The 14,486-nt window shown below is 38.5% G+C and overlaps 1 protein-coding gene across 2 annotated transcripts in view; it reads right to left on the minus strand.

Annotated features, from left to right (window-relative positions):
* The window catches only part of KCNK2 (potassium two pore domain channel subfamily K member 2), a 94,390-nt gene that overhangs the window by 44,019 nt on the left and 35,885 nt on the right, over nucleotides 1–14,486 (minus strand). For both annotated transcript variants that reach the window (XM_028152193.2, XM_054711635.1), the window contains exon 4: nucleotides 1,061–1,221. In XM_028152193.2, coding sequence (XP_028007994.1) covers nucleotides 1,061–1,221 — 161 coding nt within the window. The remainder of the gene's footprint in view (nucleotides 1–1,060; nucleotides 1,222–14,486) is intronic.

A 14,486-nucleotide genomic window follows, 5' to 3' on the forward strand; every position in this document is an offset into this window, starting at 1 on the left:
GAGGCAGCTGATCAATGATTCTCTCTCATCATTGATATTTCTATCTCTCTCTCCCTTCTCCTTCCTCTTCCTAAAATCAATAAAAAAAAAAAATTGAGAGTGAACTTTGAACTTAAATATGAAACATAATAATGCTAAAAACTGGAACTATGATTTAAATTGGAAAACCATACTCAAGAGTCTTATTTCATCCATAGAATTAAATGTAAAATACTCTGACAATTTTGCGAAAATATGAAAACGTCATTTAATAATAAATAAAATGTATTTGGAATAGTGCTGACAGTAGTAATAAATCATTTATAATCCCATTCTCTAACACAATCATTTTCTTTATCCATAATTTTCTTCAAGAATAGAAGTTTGTACTATTGATGTTATTATTTTTTACTTAGAATTGTAACATTTTCATTTTACTTTTTCTATTGAATGTAATATGGCCATGAACATTTTCATATATATTACTGTTGGTTCTACTGAATTATATCCCTTGGATTGATTTCTATCAATGACATTACTGAATTAAGTTGTATGGTCATCTTTATCATGTTTGCCATATAGTTCTATATCCCTCACAGAAGGGTTTTATATTTACAGTGACACCAGCAATGAACAAGGGTACCAAAACAATTTTTAAATAACAAAATATTGTCAGTCTTTACTAGTTATGTTAAACTTTAACTTATATTATCTCTAACTCTCAGAGTAATGTTTCATTGTCAGTAGTTCTAGTCACATTCAACAAATTACAAAATATAGCTAGGAGACAATATATCTGGAATTTGAACTAGGGCTGTCAGATTTCTAATTTTTAATGCATATTTTAAGAGTTTCCTCATGCATTAGTTTATTCATTCAGATAAGTATAAAATAACTATACAGTGAGTTACAAGTATAAAATAACTATACAGTGAGTTACATGCTAATAGGAGTACATATAAATTGTTATGGAAAATCTAATAATGAATGTATAGCTGCACTGAGATAATAGAAAAGGTATAATATTTTAATACGTTAAACAAATAATAACCACATATAGTTAAAAGGCTATCATACTTACAATAAACGTATCTTCCACTTTTGCAATTCCTTTTCCAAATATGGTCCCTAGTTGATCTCCAACTCCAGCCAACAGAAAACCAAAGAGGGGAATTCCCAGTAAGGCATAGATTATACAGAATATTTTCCCCCCTTCTGTGCGTGGTGAGATGTTTCCAAACCCTAGGTAAATTTAAGAAAAAAAGAATTCAGTTGTTTATAAATGAGTGCTAGTTTAAAACACATGACTTCAAGGTCGATTCAAAAATTCCTAAGTATTATAGCAATCACAGATTTCAACTAGTTAAGAATCCTTTTGTCGTGCATAAACTTTTAATATATTTTAATATAAAATACTCATAAGCAAACATTTCAACAATCTACAAACTAAAACCATCGTTCCAATTAAACTAGAGCATGAAAACTAAGGGAGTAACACGTGTAATAAAGCAAATATTTTTATTAAATGTACTTCTGTCTCTCTATACTTATAATCCTGTAAGCTACACGGTTTTCATTGCCATTTACTGAGAAGAGTATATTGCTTTAATGGGCTCCTATTTGGTTACGTTAACCATACATTTTTCTCCCCATAATATTTCCATCTTTCCCTTCTTCCTACTCAGTCAGTTTGGTATTCATTGCTAGTCAACTCATTTACTGAGGTTTTCCTTTTAATGTATCTAATTTTCAAGAACTTTGCCTTTTGTCATTAGCCTGTTTTTATGAAATGAAAATAATAATTATATTCATTTCTTTGTTTTATACCATGTATTAACTCAATTCCATGAGCGATGTGCTCCCTTCCTTTATTTAGGTGAATTTCTTCAAGTGTTTGCGAATTCCTGGCCATATTTTCATACTTGTAAGCACAGTATAACACTAGATTGGTTAGTATTTGTGGCTGCTATGGATTTCCCAGTCTCAGTGAGAATCATGGTTGAGCCGGTGGTGTATGTAAGATTCTCTTTAAAGGAGCCCTGGTTGAAGTCGAGTTGTGTTGGCCAGAAAGAGGAGGACTCTCCTAGTGGTGTGCACTTCACAAAACTCCTAATTCCTCATGATGGCCGCCAACTCCCAGACACCAACTGCTCTCAAGCCTGCTGCCTGCTTTGGGAATATCTGTAAACTTAACTCTGAAATGCTTGTATTCACATCTTTATTCCAGAGGCGAAGACTGGAGACAGCTACAAAATTCCACAAACATTGATTAATTTATAGGCTACTGGCCGTGGGCTCCCTTCTGCTTCTAATTTTGGTGCCTTCAGGAGAATTTTCTCTCTGGAATCCTCCGTTTTGCTTCTATGGGGGACGTGGGCTCCCCAGTTCAAAAAGAGTTCATTGTCTATCTGAATCTATACTAGTATGCTTCATATCACCCCCCAAATCCATCCTGTTGTGGTTCCCTCAATCCACCTCCCTGCCTTCAACCACACTATGGACTTCTTTTCCCATTATTTTTATATGTTTTCTGTCATCTCAGTGCAACTTTTTGGGTATATGAGGTAAAATGCATGTTTATATCAAACAGCTGATAAAGTAAATTCATGTTGTATCAGATGTGTGAATTTAATGATATTTTTTAAGATGGTAAATACTGATCATCTAATAAAAAGTCCACAGCTTTAGAGTAAGATATACAAACATCAGGATTTTTTAAAGCATTTTACTTAAATGTCTAAGATTATCTGACTGAGAGAGGAATCGGGATGAACAGCCTTTAAAAGCTTCACAATTCATTGTAGCCATTTATGGATCCACTGCTCACTAGATAAGTGACCCTGGGCAGATTATTTCCTCATCCGGTGACAGGGTATGATTGTTGTTATTGTCTACTTCATCGATTTGTAATTACTAAGTAAGCTATTACATGAAGAGTGCTTAGAAAAGTCTATTATACTGAATGTGCTCAATATACATATGTTAGGCACTGTGATCATTATAATTATCATTATTACTAGAGGCCTGTTGCACAAAGATTCATGCAAGAATAGGCCTCCCTTCCCCTGACTGCCGGCACTTGTTTTCCTCCAGCATCCGGGACCTAGGCCTTCACTCCGGCCACCACCTTCCATGTTCGCTCTGGCCAGAGCCTTCAGTCTTCACTCCAGCCAGAGCACCACTCCCGTAGCTCCCTCCGCCCCCCGCCTTCCCACTCATAGCAGGCAACCTGCCCCACCCGGCCACTCCATGCCTGTGTATGCAAATCAACCCGCCATCTTTGTTGGGTTAATTTGCATACTCACTCCTGATTGGCTGGTGTGTGTCGTCGAGGTACAGTCAATTTGCATATATCTCTTTTATTAGTGTAGATTGTAATAGTACTGGTAGAAGCAAAAAGTAGCCAATCATGTATTTAACCCTATCTATATGCAAACTATTTAAGAGCCAATGGAATGGGGTCATGATTACACAACGCTCTCCACTATATTCTGAAATGTTCTGTCAACCGGGGGTGCCATTCTTTAGAAGGAGCATTGGCAAACAGCACGCAGAGAGGAAGGCAACTTCTCACCCTAATGGTCGAAAGGATGGAGGATGTTTATGCTGAAGAAAAGATGGAGAAGGGAAGAATGCAGACCAGCTGCTTTCAACTATCAGAATGATTAAAACCTGGGGAAGGAAACAGACCTGCTATGATGCTCAGGGAAAGAACAAAAGTAACGAATACAAGCTACAAAACATGAGCTCATGCTGGGGTAACTACAACCACGTGGTGTAAGTGGCTAAACGAAGCAGGCAATTACTTGCAGTGTTTGACATTTTGGACTTAGCAGTACCATCATCAAATTTTGCCACTGTCCTATTGAAGTCCTTTAGAACACTGTTTTTCCTGTTGCAGGATCCAATCCAAGATTATGCATTACATTTAATTAAAACATCTTTTTAGTTTTTTTTAAATCTCCTGGAATAGTTCCTAAGCCTTTCTTTGTCTTTCATGACTTTGATGTTGTTTAAAGAATACAAACCAGTTATTGTTATTTAATTGTGTCTGGTACATCCTCACAAATGGATTCAAGTGATACATTTTTGGCAGGAATACCCCATATGTGATACTGGGTCTTTCTCAGTGCATCACAACCAGAGGCTCATGATAGTTTGTCTTAGGTGATGATGTTGACCTTGAGTAGTTGGTTAAAAATGTGTCCACTAGATTTTCCCATTGAAAAGTTACTATTTTTGTCCTTTGCAATTAGTAAGTCATTAAGGAGGAAACACTTTGAGAATATGTAAACATTTTGTTCCTCAAACTTTCACTAATTAGTTATAGTATCTGGAAATAAATGCATAAACAGTGCTAGAAAACAAAATATTGAAGATAGGTGAAGTAGTAAGATAGCAAATGAGATAATAATAATTTCATAAAGAAGAAAAAAGCCCAGAATTACTAACAGATCCCAGGGTGCGGAAAAAGGAATCAGAGGAGTGAGCAAGGTTGTTGTCCATCCACTGTCTAGTTCTGACGTGGCTTCGAAAACCCCCAAGGGTTGTAATGGACACAGAAGTTCCTATATAAGAATGAGGAGGGACTGGGAGCTCCTGAGTCAGGATAAAGAGCCTGCCATGACTGGCCCTCAAGACCTAGGGAAAACTGGCAGGGATCATGGGCTCTGATGTAAGGAGTCCACACATTTTTTGAAAAATATATTTTATTGATTTTTTTACAGAGAGGAAGGGAGAAGGATAGAGAGTCAGAAACATTGATGTAGCTCCATTTGACCTATACCATGCAAGTTAAAAGGGCGTAAGAAACAAGAGCTCCAGGTTTTCATCCATTACTGGTTCAGACTTGGCCTGGAGGCGACTGGGACACCATCAGATAAACTTATAGAGGATTTCCTCAGGAAGCCTGCTTACATCCCCAATGAGAGAAACATCAATCAGCTGCCTCCTGCACACCTCCTACTGGGGATGTGCCCGCAACCAAGGTACATGCCCTTGACCGGAATCGAACCTGGGACCTTCCAGTCTGCAGGCCGATGCTCTATCCACTGAGCCAAACCGGTTAGGGCAAGGAGTCCACACATTTAACTAATTTACCTCCCATCTGCACTTATCTGCTCTTGAAACGTTCCATATCAGAACAGTATGTGCAAAGGGTCCACCCAGGGCACATGCAAAAAAGGCCCAGAAAACCTTGTATTGACGCAGGTTAGTATAAAGCTAGGAAAATTCCTTGCCAAGTGGAATGGGGAAACAGACAGTTAAGAGAAGGCTGAACAATTTACAGCCAGCTAATAAAACGCAAGATTTTTGTCTCCCCTAACCAAGGACACTCAGAAGCAAATGGTTTACACCTTCCAGACCATGCCAGGGCAGACGCACCTCACTCCTACTCCCTTGCTGGTGACATCTTTGAAGGTAAAACTGACCAGAGAATGACCCTGATCCCTCTAAATGCTCATTTGGATGCACGGGAGTGTCAAAGAACACATCTGGAAAGCTGATGAATACTCTGATTGAGACCTCCCCTAAAATGCCCCAACTTTAGACAACAGATAAAAACCCTTAAGACAAAAGACCCAGAGCGAGCTGTCTTTTGAGTATGCCTGTGCCTGCATCTTCCCTGCCTCCCCCCCCAATCCCCCCACCCCCGCCTTCTTCCCTCAGGCATGTATCTTTGCTTTCTTTCTCCTAAGCTCTAAAGCTCCCAGGAGACTTGCAACCAGGGGAGCAGTAGGCAGTGGCAGCTTGTTCCGGGCTATACCCTGAACCTGTCTCCCAGAGTCCTCCTTTGCCCATGTTCCTTATTTCCTGAGTCCGTGCAGCCCAGCTGGCTCATTTCTCTGCCTCTGTAACTTTCTAAAGGGCCACGGCAGCTGGGCCTAGGATCTCGCCTGTTGCTATGATCTTGCTTCTGTTTTAAGCCCTTCCTTTGTTTCACTGTCCCCAGCTTTAATAAATGTACCCTCAAAGTCACGTGGACTCACGTCTTTAAATCTTTCCTGCATAAAGTCAAGAACACACACATTCCACACCCTGCCGGAGCAGACCCACCTGGGCCCTGGACCCTTTCTGGTGACAGCATCAAGGTTATAGGAAGAAGACAAAGGCCATCCCAAAGGTTAAAAAGTCAGGGAATGTTTAACCAGAACTACTAATATTTGGATCAGTGTACTATTTCTGTACACTATCGAAGAATGGAACTCAACAACTTCAACCCTGTCCTATATTCTAACATCAGTAAGTGAAGCACCAAGAACAGGAAGTCCTTGTAACTTGTCAAGGTGGACTGTTTTGACATCAGTTCTCTGATTATCCCAGAGAGCCCTGCTAAGGCCCAACGCTGTTCGTTATTGCCTCTCCAGATGAATAACTATGTGGCCTGAGGCAGGGCAGGCCTCTGCTTTACACTATTCCATCCCATTTGCTCTTTTTGCACAAGAGGACAAATGTCTTCAGTTATATCCATAAGAAGTAACGTACCTCCCAGAAGGATGGGGTCAAAAAAATTTTTAAGTACTTTTTTAAAATTCTGACTGTGGTATTGCTATAAATAGATTCTATTGTTTAAAGAATAAAAGCCTAGCTGTCAGAGGGCTCCATTTGACCTATACCATGCAAGTTAAAAGGACGTAAGAAACAAGAGCTCCAGGTTTTCATCCATTACTGGTTCAGATTTGGCCTGGAGGCGACTGGGACACCAACAGATAAACTTATAGAGGATTTCCTTAGGAAGCCAGTTTACATCCCCAATAAAATGGCCCAAAATCAAAAGAGAATTCTAGATATAAGGAAATCTACCCTTCATTGGTCAAAAAATGGAGACCAGTCCCTTGTGGCATCTCCGTACTGCATTTTTATTATCTCCATAACAAAGTGAGCAGAAGGGAGCAGGAATGAAGGAACCGGACATGGCTCTTCTCTGAATGTATTCTGCTCCACCTTATAAACAGTTGTGTGGCCACCATTATGCTGAGCTCTGCGGTTGAGCCTGTGCCTCAAGGTAGGCATTCCTCATTCAATCGCCTCTCCCCAAAGCACACAAAGAGAGACCTGGCAGTTTTCTGATGTAAAGGGAACATCTGCAGATCCCCACACGTTTCCCTGGGTGACAGAATCAAGTGGCTATTGGAGGGAGGGGGGAAGGATTCTCGTGGTTTCCCCCCACCCCCCGCCTCTTCTCTGTATAAAGTAAGAGTAGACTTCCCTCCAAGATTTACCACATGTTCTAACCAGTGAATAGCTAGACACTAGTTAACTGCCTTGATATGATTAATGGCTTTATGAGTCACAGATGAAAGGTATCCATTAACTCTGAGCCATAGTTTGTCAAGCTTTTGAAATATTAATCTTTGTGACTGTCTGGCCAGTCGGCCACATCTTCATTGCCCAGAGGTGTGACAGACTATTATAACAAGATGAAAAAGAAAAAAGAAACAGCATTAAGCTGTGGTTTCCTTTAACTCCTAAATGAATGTTGTTCACACTGGAAACGTTCCCCCTTGAGAATGCAGCTATTAGTTTATGGCATCTCATAGGCATAACAAGAGAATGAAAGGAGTGTCAGTCACCCAGCTTCCAAAGAGCTTGCGGGAACAGGGCAGCCTGAGGGATGACGGGGATGGCCTTTGAGGAGGTGGGGTGGAGCAGAGACCAGAGAATGAGACCAGGAGGTTTAGGGGTGGGGTTCAATGGTATACCAGGGTTGACTTGAAAACCAATTGTTAAATTTTCAGGAATTTTTCAAGTCAGCTGACTTCACGTTAGTAACTTGAAATCAAGTTAGTAACTAGGAATATTTTACACTGCAGAAATTAGCATGTACTTCAATTTAGGGCTTCCCCACCCCCTTGCCACCTACTATTTACCAACACATTACAGAATAAAACAGAGTCAAAGTTAAGACACTGTAAGTAGTCAGTGCCATTAATTTGGATGAAAGCCGAGCCAATACCTGTAAGTCAACTCTTGGCATTTATCTGAGTACACCACACAGAACAGCTCTCATCTCTTCTCTTCTTCGTATCACTTTCAGGGAAGGACCTTCATAGGCAACTCCTGTAAGTCCATTCCATGTATGTGGATCATCTGCAGGAGGCTCCTACCTGCCACCCTGTCTGAACAGTCCCAAGTGGACAGTTCATTCTTCTGACGGTATTTATTGATACTACAGATAAGCAATGCCCTCCTTCAAGCACTGCAAGCATTTGTAATTATTTAACTTGTCTTAATTTAATTAAATAAGGAAGCCATTAGACTGAGGTGGTTCTAACACCCTAGCAGCCTACTTAACCAAACCCAAACCTAACCTAGTAAATGCTCCAAGGTTAAGAAACCAAAACCTAAGGACAACCAATCACAAACAGCCAACTGGACTTTCCCAAATAAGGCAACCCCTTAAGCTACAGCCAATCAAAGAACTTGCTTGCTTCTAAACACTTCCTGTTTGGTATGACCCAATTCAAATCCACTTTTGCTCAAATAGACTCTTAACATTTTTAATATGCCTCACTTTATCTTTTAGCATTTGCAACAATCCATTTAATAGCTATCTGATTTCATATATATATATTTTTTTTCAAGTAGCTTGCCACTTACCATAATTGACAACCTATAAATACTTCTTGACAGGCACATACAACTAAAAAAGCCTCACAATATTTTAGAAAAAGGGTAAAGATAAAGAAAAATATACAGACAAATACAGTGTTTCTGTGTGGGAACTCATAAAAAATTAAAAAGTTCTCCTCCATTAATAAATAAATGTACTATCTTTGCATTCAAAATAGCCTAGTTTTTACATTTTACAACTTAATGAAATGATTCTAAAATGCATCTGCAATAAAATAATAGTCAATAAATATTTAAAAGGAAGACTAATGTAAAGTTTACTGCCAAATTAAAAAGATGCTATCTACAGTTTTAATTAAAAATTATGTGGCAAATTACTAAATAAAAACAATAGAAAACATAGGAAAGGTTCCCAGCATGTAAATGAATTCAATATTTTATAATATTACCAGATAGATTAAAGTATTAAATATTTTAATATGATCCAAAAATATTATACAGAAAAGATAGGAGAGTAGTTCTCTAAGCATAACTCCCAGGACAGAACGACAAAGAAAATGAAGGATAAATATGACTACACAAAAAATATAAGAATGCTGTATGTGAAAAGAAGGGCAAAATCACTCTGTAGAGGCCAAATATTTTTTGCTGAGTCAGTGAAGAAAGACCCAAATGTTTCTAACTAGTCCTAGTAGGATTCCTTTGACCAAAGAGCTAAGCTTTCATTTCATTTTTAGGGCTGAAGTGGCCTGAATTCGTCATGTTTGCATCTGTGATTTGAGATGTTATACTTCAGTCTTTCACAACAATTACTTAAACCTTATATTATTACTTAAGAATATACCTATTAATGGAAAACTTCAAATACCCATATTGATAAACCCAAAATACATTATTGGTTAAGTGTCCATGGGATATTTACCCTGTCAAATGGCCAAATTTCACAAATAAGTTCACTTTCGTTGAAAAATGTTAGGGTAAACTTGTAATAAGCAATTATTTGGATAATAGTAGCCTTTCTACCCTCTGCGTGAGACTTACATAAAGTAAGTAACATAGTTAAGTTGTTTAGACTTGCTAGCTGTAGCAATATACATACTTTGGACTGAAGGGTTCTATTTGTCTACTTTGCATTTCATGAAAATCTTGACTCTTTTAGGCAGCTTTCAATGTGGAGGTAGGAGTTTATGATTACTCTTATTAACAATAGTAATAATAAAAGCAACAATAAATTAGAATTGCATTTACATAAATCCTTTTGAAGTTAAACACATTTTTTAAAAATATATTTTAATGATTTTTTACAGAGAGGAAGGGAGAGGGATAGAGAGTCAAAACATCGATGAGAGAGAAACATCAATCAGCTGCCTCCTGCACACCTCCTCCTGGGGATGTGCCCGCAACCAAGGTACATGCTCTTGACTGGAATCAAACTTGGGACCTTTCAGTCCGCAGGCCGACGCTTTATCCACTGAGCCAAACCAGTTAGGGCGAAGTTAAACACATTTTTAAAAAATCTAAGTAATTCTGAGCAAAAATTTAGGATATAGGACTCTAATACCCCAATTCCACGAAGAGAAGATTTGGGTAAGACAAAAAATACATACTATTATTTTACTCAGTTCAATTCTATATCATAAAGTATGAAGCTTTACATAGGAAAGAAGAAATAAAATATCACCAGAGCAATCTGTATGATTAAATTCGGTTCATTGAAACACTTATCAATAAATACTACACTGAGTGGCCAGATTATTATGATCTCTGAACGCATAATAATCTGGCCACTCAGTATATATATATTAGAGGCCTGGTGCATGAATTCGTGCATGGGTGGTGTCCAGCAGCCTGGCCAGGGGGAGGGGACATGGGCAGTTGGCCGGCCTGCCTGCTGGTCGAATGCCTGGTTGAGGGGACAATTTGCATATTAGCCTTTTATTATATAGGATATACACTGAGTGGCCAGATTATTATGCATTCAGAGATCATAATAATCTGGCCCCTTGGTGTATATACCAATCTCTGTGCTAGACACTGAAAACACAAAGATAAAGAAATCACTGCTTCAAGAAATTCCAAATTATTAATAAAATCTATTAAATATGCTGTCTACCAACTTTTCTTTAAATATTAATGAAGGTAAGCACACAAATGGAGAAATATTTGCTATACCAAAAACCAAGGATGGCAATATGTGTGTAAAAAACATTCCCATTAAAACACTGGGTTGGCATAATGTGGGTCCTATGTTTATTTTGATCTCTGAAACAGCCAGCCTCCTGGGAAGTGGCCAAATTAGGTCTATTCAAATGTTGAATCTATTTAGAAGCCAGAACTGCTCTCAAAATGCAGCATTTAAGCTCTAAAGGTAGGACAGACCCAAGAAGAGACTTGAAATAACTCTATATCTGGACAAGAAATGTCCATGTACTGTATCAGGAAATTCAGCATAGGACCCAAGGATAAATGAAGAGTGAGGAGTAAAAGGAAAATGAAACACACCATGAGCCTCTAAACAAAATCATAAGTAAATCAACTGCTAAAAAACATAAATATAATCAGCATCTAAAACAGGAATTTACTCCAAGTGAAAATTTCATGGGACAGTGTGAACTAAGTTTTGAAAGAGATATAGAATATCCAGAGATTTAGAAAAAAACCCACAAAATTTGTATTAAAATTATGCAATAAAACCGTATAAAATATGAACAGGTAGGGAAGAAAGTGAATGACTAAAAATCTTAGAAATAAAACATATGAACTATTTTTTAAAAGAAATAAAATAGATGAAACAGCCTGATATAGGTGAAGGAAGACTTGGTGAATTTGAAGGCAATGCTGAAAAAGTCACATGGAATCTGACACAGAATGGAAAAGGGATTTAAAATAAAAACATAAAGGAGTACTTAGGAGACAGAGACTTGGAGGACTGAGAGACCCCAACAACCAATAATACAAGTTCCAGAAAAAGTAAATGGGATGAATTCCAGGCAAACAATACTTCACGTACTGTTAGATAAGAATTTTTAAGAATTAAAGACCTGTGCATTCATATTAAATGTGTACTCAGTTTTGAATATGATAAATACATATAATCCACATTAGAAACAGCATAGAAAAACCAGAGAGTATAGACATAAGAACAAAACCAGAAAGCTAGCACATAAAAGGAGGAAAAAGATTTCTTACAAAGGAACAACACACAAGCAATAATAGTCATTGGAAAATAATGGAATAATATCTTTGAAGTGCTGATGAAACACAATCATTATCCTGAAATTTTATATTTAGCTTAACTATTAAAAAAATGAATGAGGGTCTTAGTATAGCAATTTTCATATGTACAAAGTATAAGAAACCTTACCACCCAGGAAACCTTCACCAAAATAGCTAGATAGGCTTGAGAAATTACATATTTCAGAAAGAAGAAAAGAGAGCCCAGAAGGAAAACATAGGATGGGAGAAAGAGTAGGGGGCACAGAAATGGGGGCGGGGGGAGAAATGCCTGAAAATTTAATTAATTACTCACTGCAAAACACATGCGCACACACAAACGCATACCATAAACACCAACGTAAACCAGGGGCAATAGTAACAAGATGATTGGGAGAATGAGGAACTTCAATCAGTAAGTTAAGCATTGTTTGGCTAAAATGCCAGCAATATAAAGTATTAGCTAAAAATGTGTTCAAGAATAATGGTAGCAACTATCAAGCCAACAAAAGCATAGGAAAGTAGAAAAAAAGAATCTCTGGCAGCTCCTTATCTGGTGTGTGGAAGTTTTCAAGAGTACCTGATAAAGTTCCAGAGCTTGGACCTAAAATGTCCTCAAACAGCTGGTTCATGTGGCCCTCCCTGAGATGGTGGGGTGATGCAACGATGCTACAAGAAGATGGCCCTTGATGGGCTCTCCCATTATCCTTTGAAATCTCTTCTGCACGTAGGTTGTATCTGCAGTTTGAGTTCTGAATAGTACTGTTCCTTTAAAAATAATCAGACTAGTTTGTTTCTTGTCCCTCCCTGCAGTAATTCAGGTGAGTGACTATCAGATAACCATAGTGGCAGCTCACTTTGCCTTGCCACTCTCTTTGGCTGACCTTTTTCTTTAATATCTCATGGGTTGTCTCACAAAGAGTTTCTTAGTGGAGTAACCTTCGCTTTTCCCAGCCCCTACCTCCCCTGAACTCTGTCATCTGAACAACACCCTGTCCCAATACTCCTGGCCTCACCAACACTATCTTGTTAGGTTCAAATCAATCATCACGGGTCCAGGGTTCTCGAACCTCACCCATGCCCAGATCCAAAGGCCATACAGCTTTGAAGGCAATGAGGAGACACCCTCACCATCCTAATGCTTTGATTCTCCTTCCGGCTCCTGAAAAGTTCCACTGCCACCACCCCCAAGACATCAAAATAGCCTGACTGTGGTCTATTCCCACCCCAATCCATCTCATAATAGTTCATTCTTCCTGAAGCACAGCTTTCGTCTTGATATCCGGTAACTTTATAAATGTTCCAAGGTCAAGTCAATGTACAAGTTACCACTTCATATTTCCCAATTGTTAGAACTTCTAGGAATATCAGACTCATCATCACTCACTGAAAAGAAAAAAAAAAGCTGGGCTTTTCTGATTCCTTACATTTTTTATGTTGTTCGCTCCTTCTAGGATATAAAATTGGGGAGCAAACCCAAGCAGGTGATGTGTCCTGAAGCTCCACCCTCATTAGTCAAAGTATATCTGCCTCGGCCAAGTTATTATGTAGGATGACCTTGATTGGAGGACTCTTCTGGACTGGCTATGGTATTACTACTATGTTACTATACTGTCATTACTACTAATACAATAATTCTCACTGCCAGTAATAAAAGCAAGGGTCAACAGGTCAACACTATTATTTATTGAACACACTCTCTCTCATACTACATGCCAGATATAGTGCTAATCCCTTCACAGGCACACCTTAATTAACTTTCACAACTCTATGAGATTTAAGTACAACTACTTATTCCCACTCTCTGATGTGGAAGCTGAGGTTTATTTAAGTGTTGTGTTCAAGATTAAGCATACTAAATGCTAAGGCTGAGATTTAAAGAGCAAGCATTTGGGATCAAGGCGATAGATACTGTTCCTCAAACTTAAAAGACTGTCTTAATTATATAACCACAGAGTAGGTATTCATACCTATGGCCCTCCCATTCTGCCAATATCTGCTGTGTTACCTAGTCACCCTGGGAAGGAATATAGAGCTGCATCGAAATAAATGTGTCCATTAAAGTAACTAACTCAAAGGGTTGTTTTGATAATTTTTAAAAAATATATTTTTATTGATTTCAGAGAGGAAGTGAGAGGGAGAGAGAGATAGAAACATCAATGATGAAAGAGAATCACTGACTGGCTGCCTCCTGCACGCCTCCCACTGGGGATCGAGCCCACAACCCAAGCATGTGCCCTTAACTGGAATTGAACTAGGAACCCTTCAGTCTGCAGGCCAACACTCTATCCACTGAGCCAAACCAGCTAGTGCGGGTTGTTTTGATATTTTATTTTAATGTTAACATCACCAAACTTCGGCCCAGAAGCCACTTGACTGACACAGTATTTCACAAGATGTCTCCCTTGCTATCTTTAGTTGCAACTTACATAATAAATTCCTACACCACACTTGTAAATTTGCAATTCTTTAAGAAGTGACATGTTTCTTGCCATTGTTTATTGCATGAGCGTCTAGCAAACATATGTTCCTAACAACATACAACTGCAGTTAAAGGTGGAGGGGAAATTCCCTTGCAAAGGAATTTTCCCAAAGAACAACAATAATAATTGATCTGCATATCGTTTCCTAACTTACCCAGCTTTTTCTTCAATGCATTGGTTTACAGCCTATCCCCTTTTCACCTATGCAAATATGTGCTTGGTAAATGGGGGGAGGGA

The sequence above is a fragment of the Eptesicus fuscus genome, chromosome 22 (assembly GCF_027574615.1).
Source record: "Eptesicus fuscus isolate TK198812 chromosome 22, DD_ASM_mEF_20220401, whole genome shotgun sequence".
NCBI lineage: Eukaryota > Metazoa > Chordata > Mammalia > Chiroptera > Vespertilionidae > Eptesicus > Eptesicus fuscus.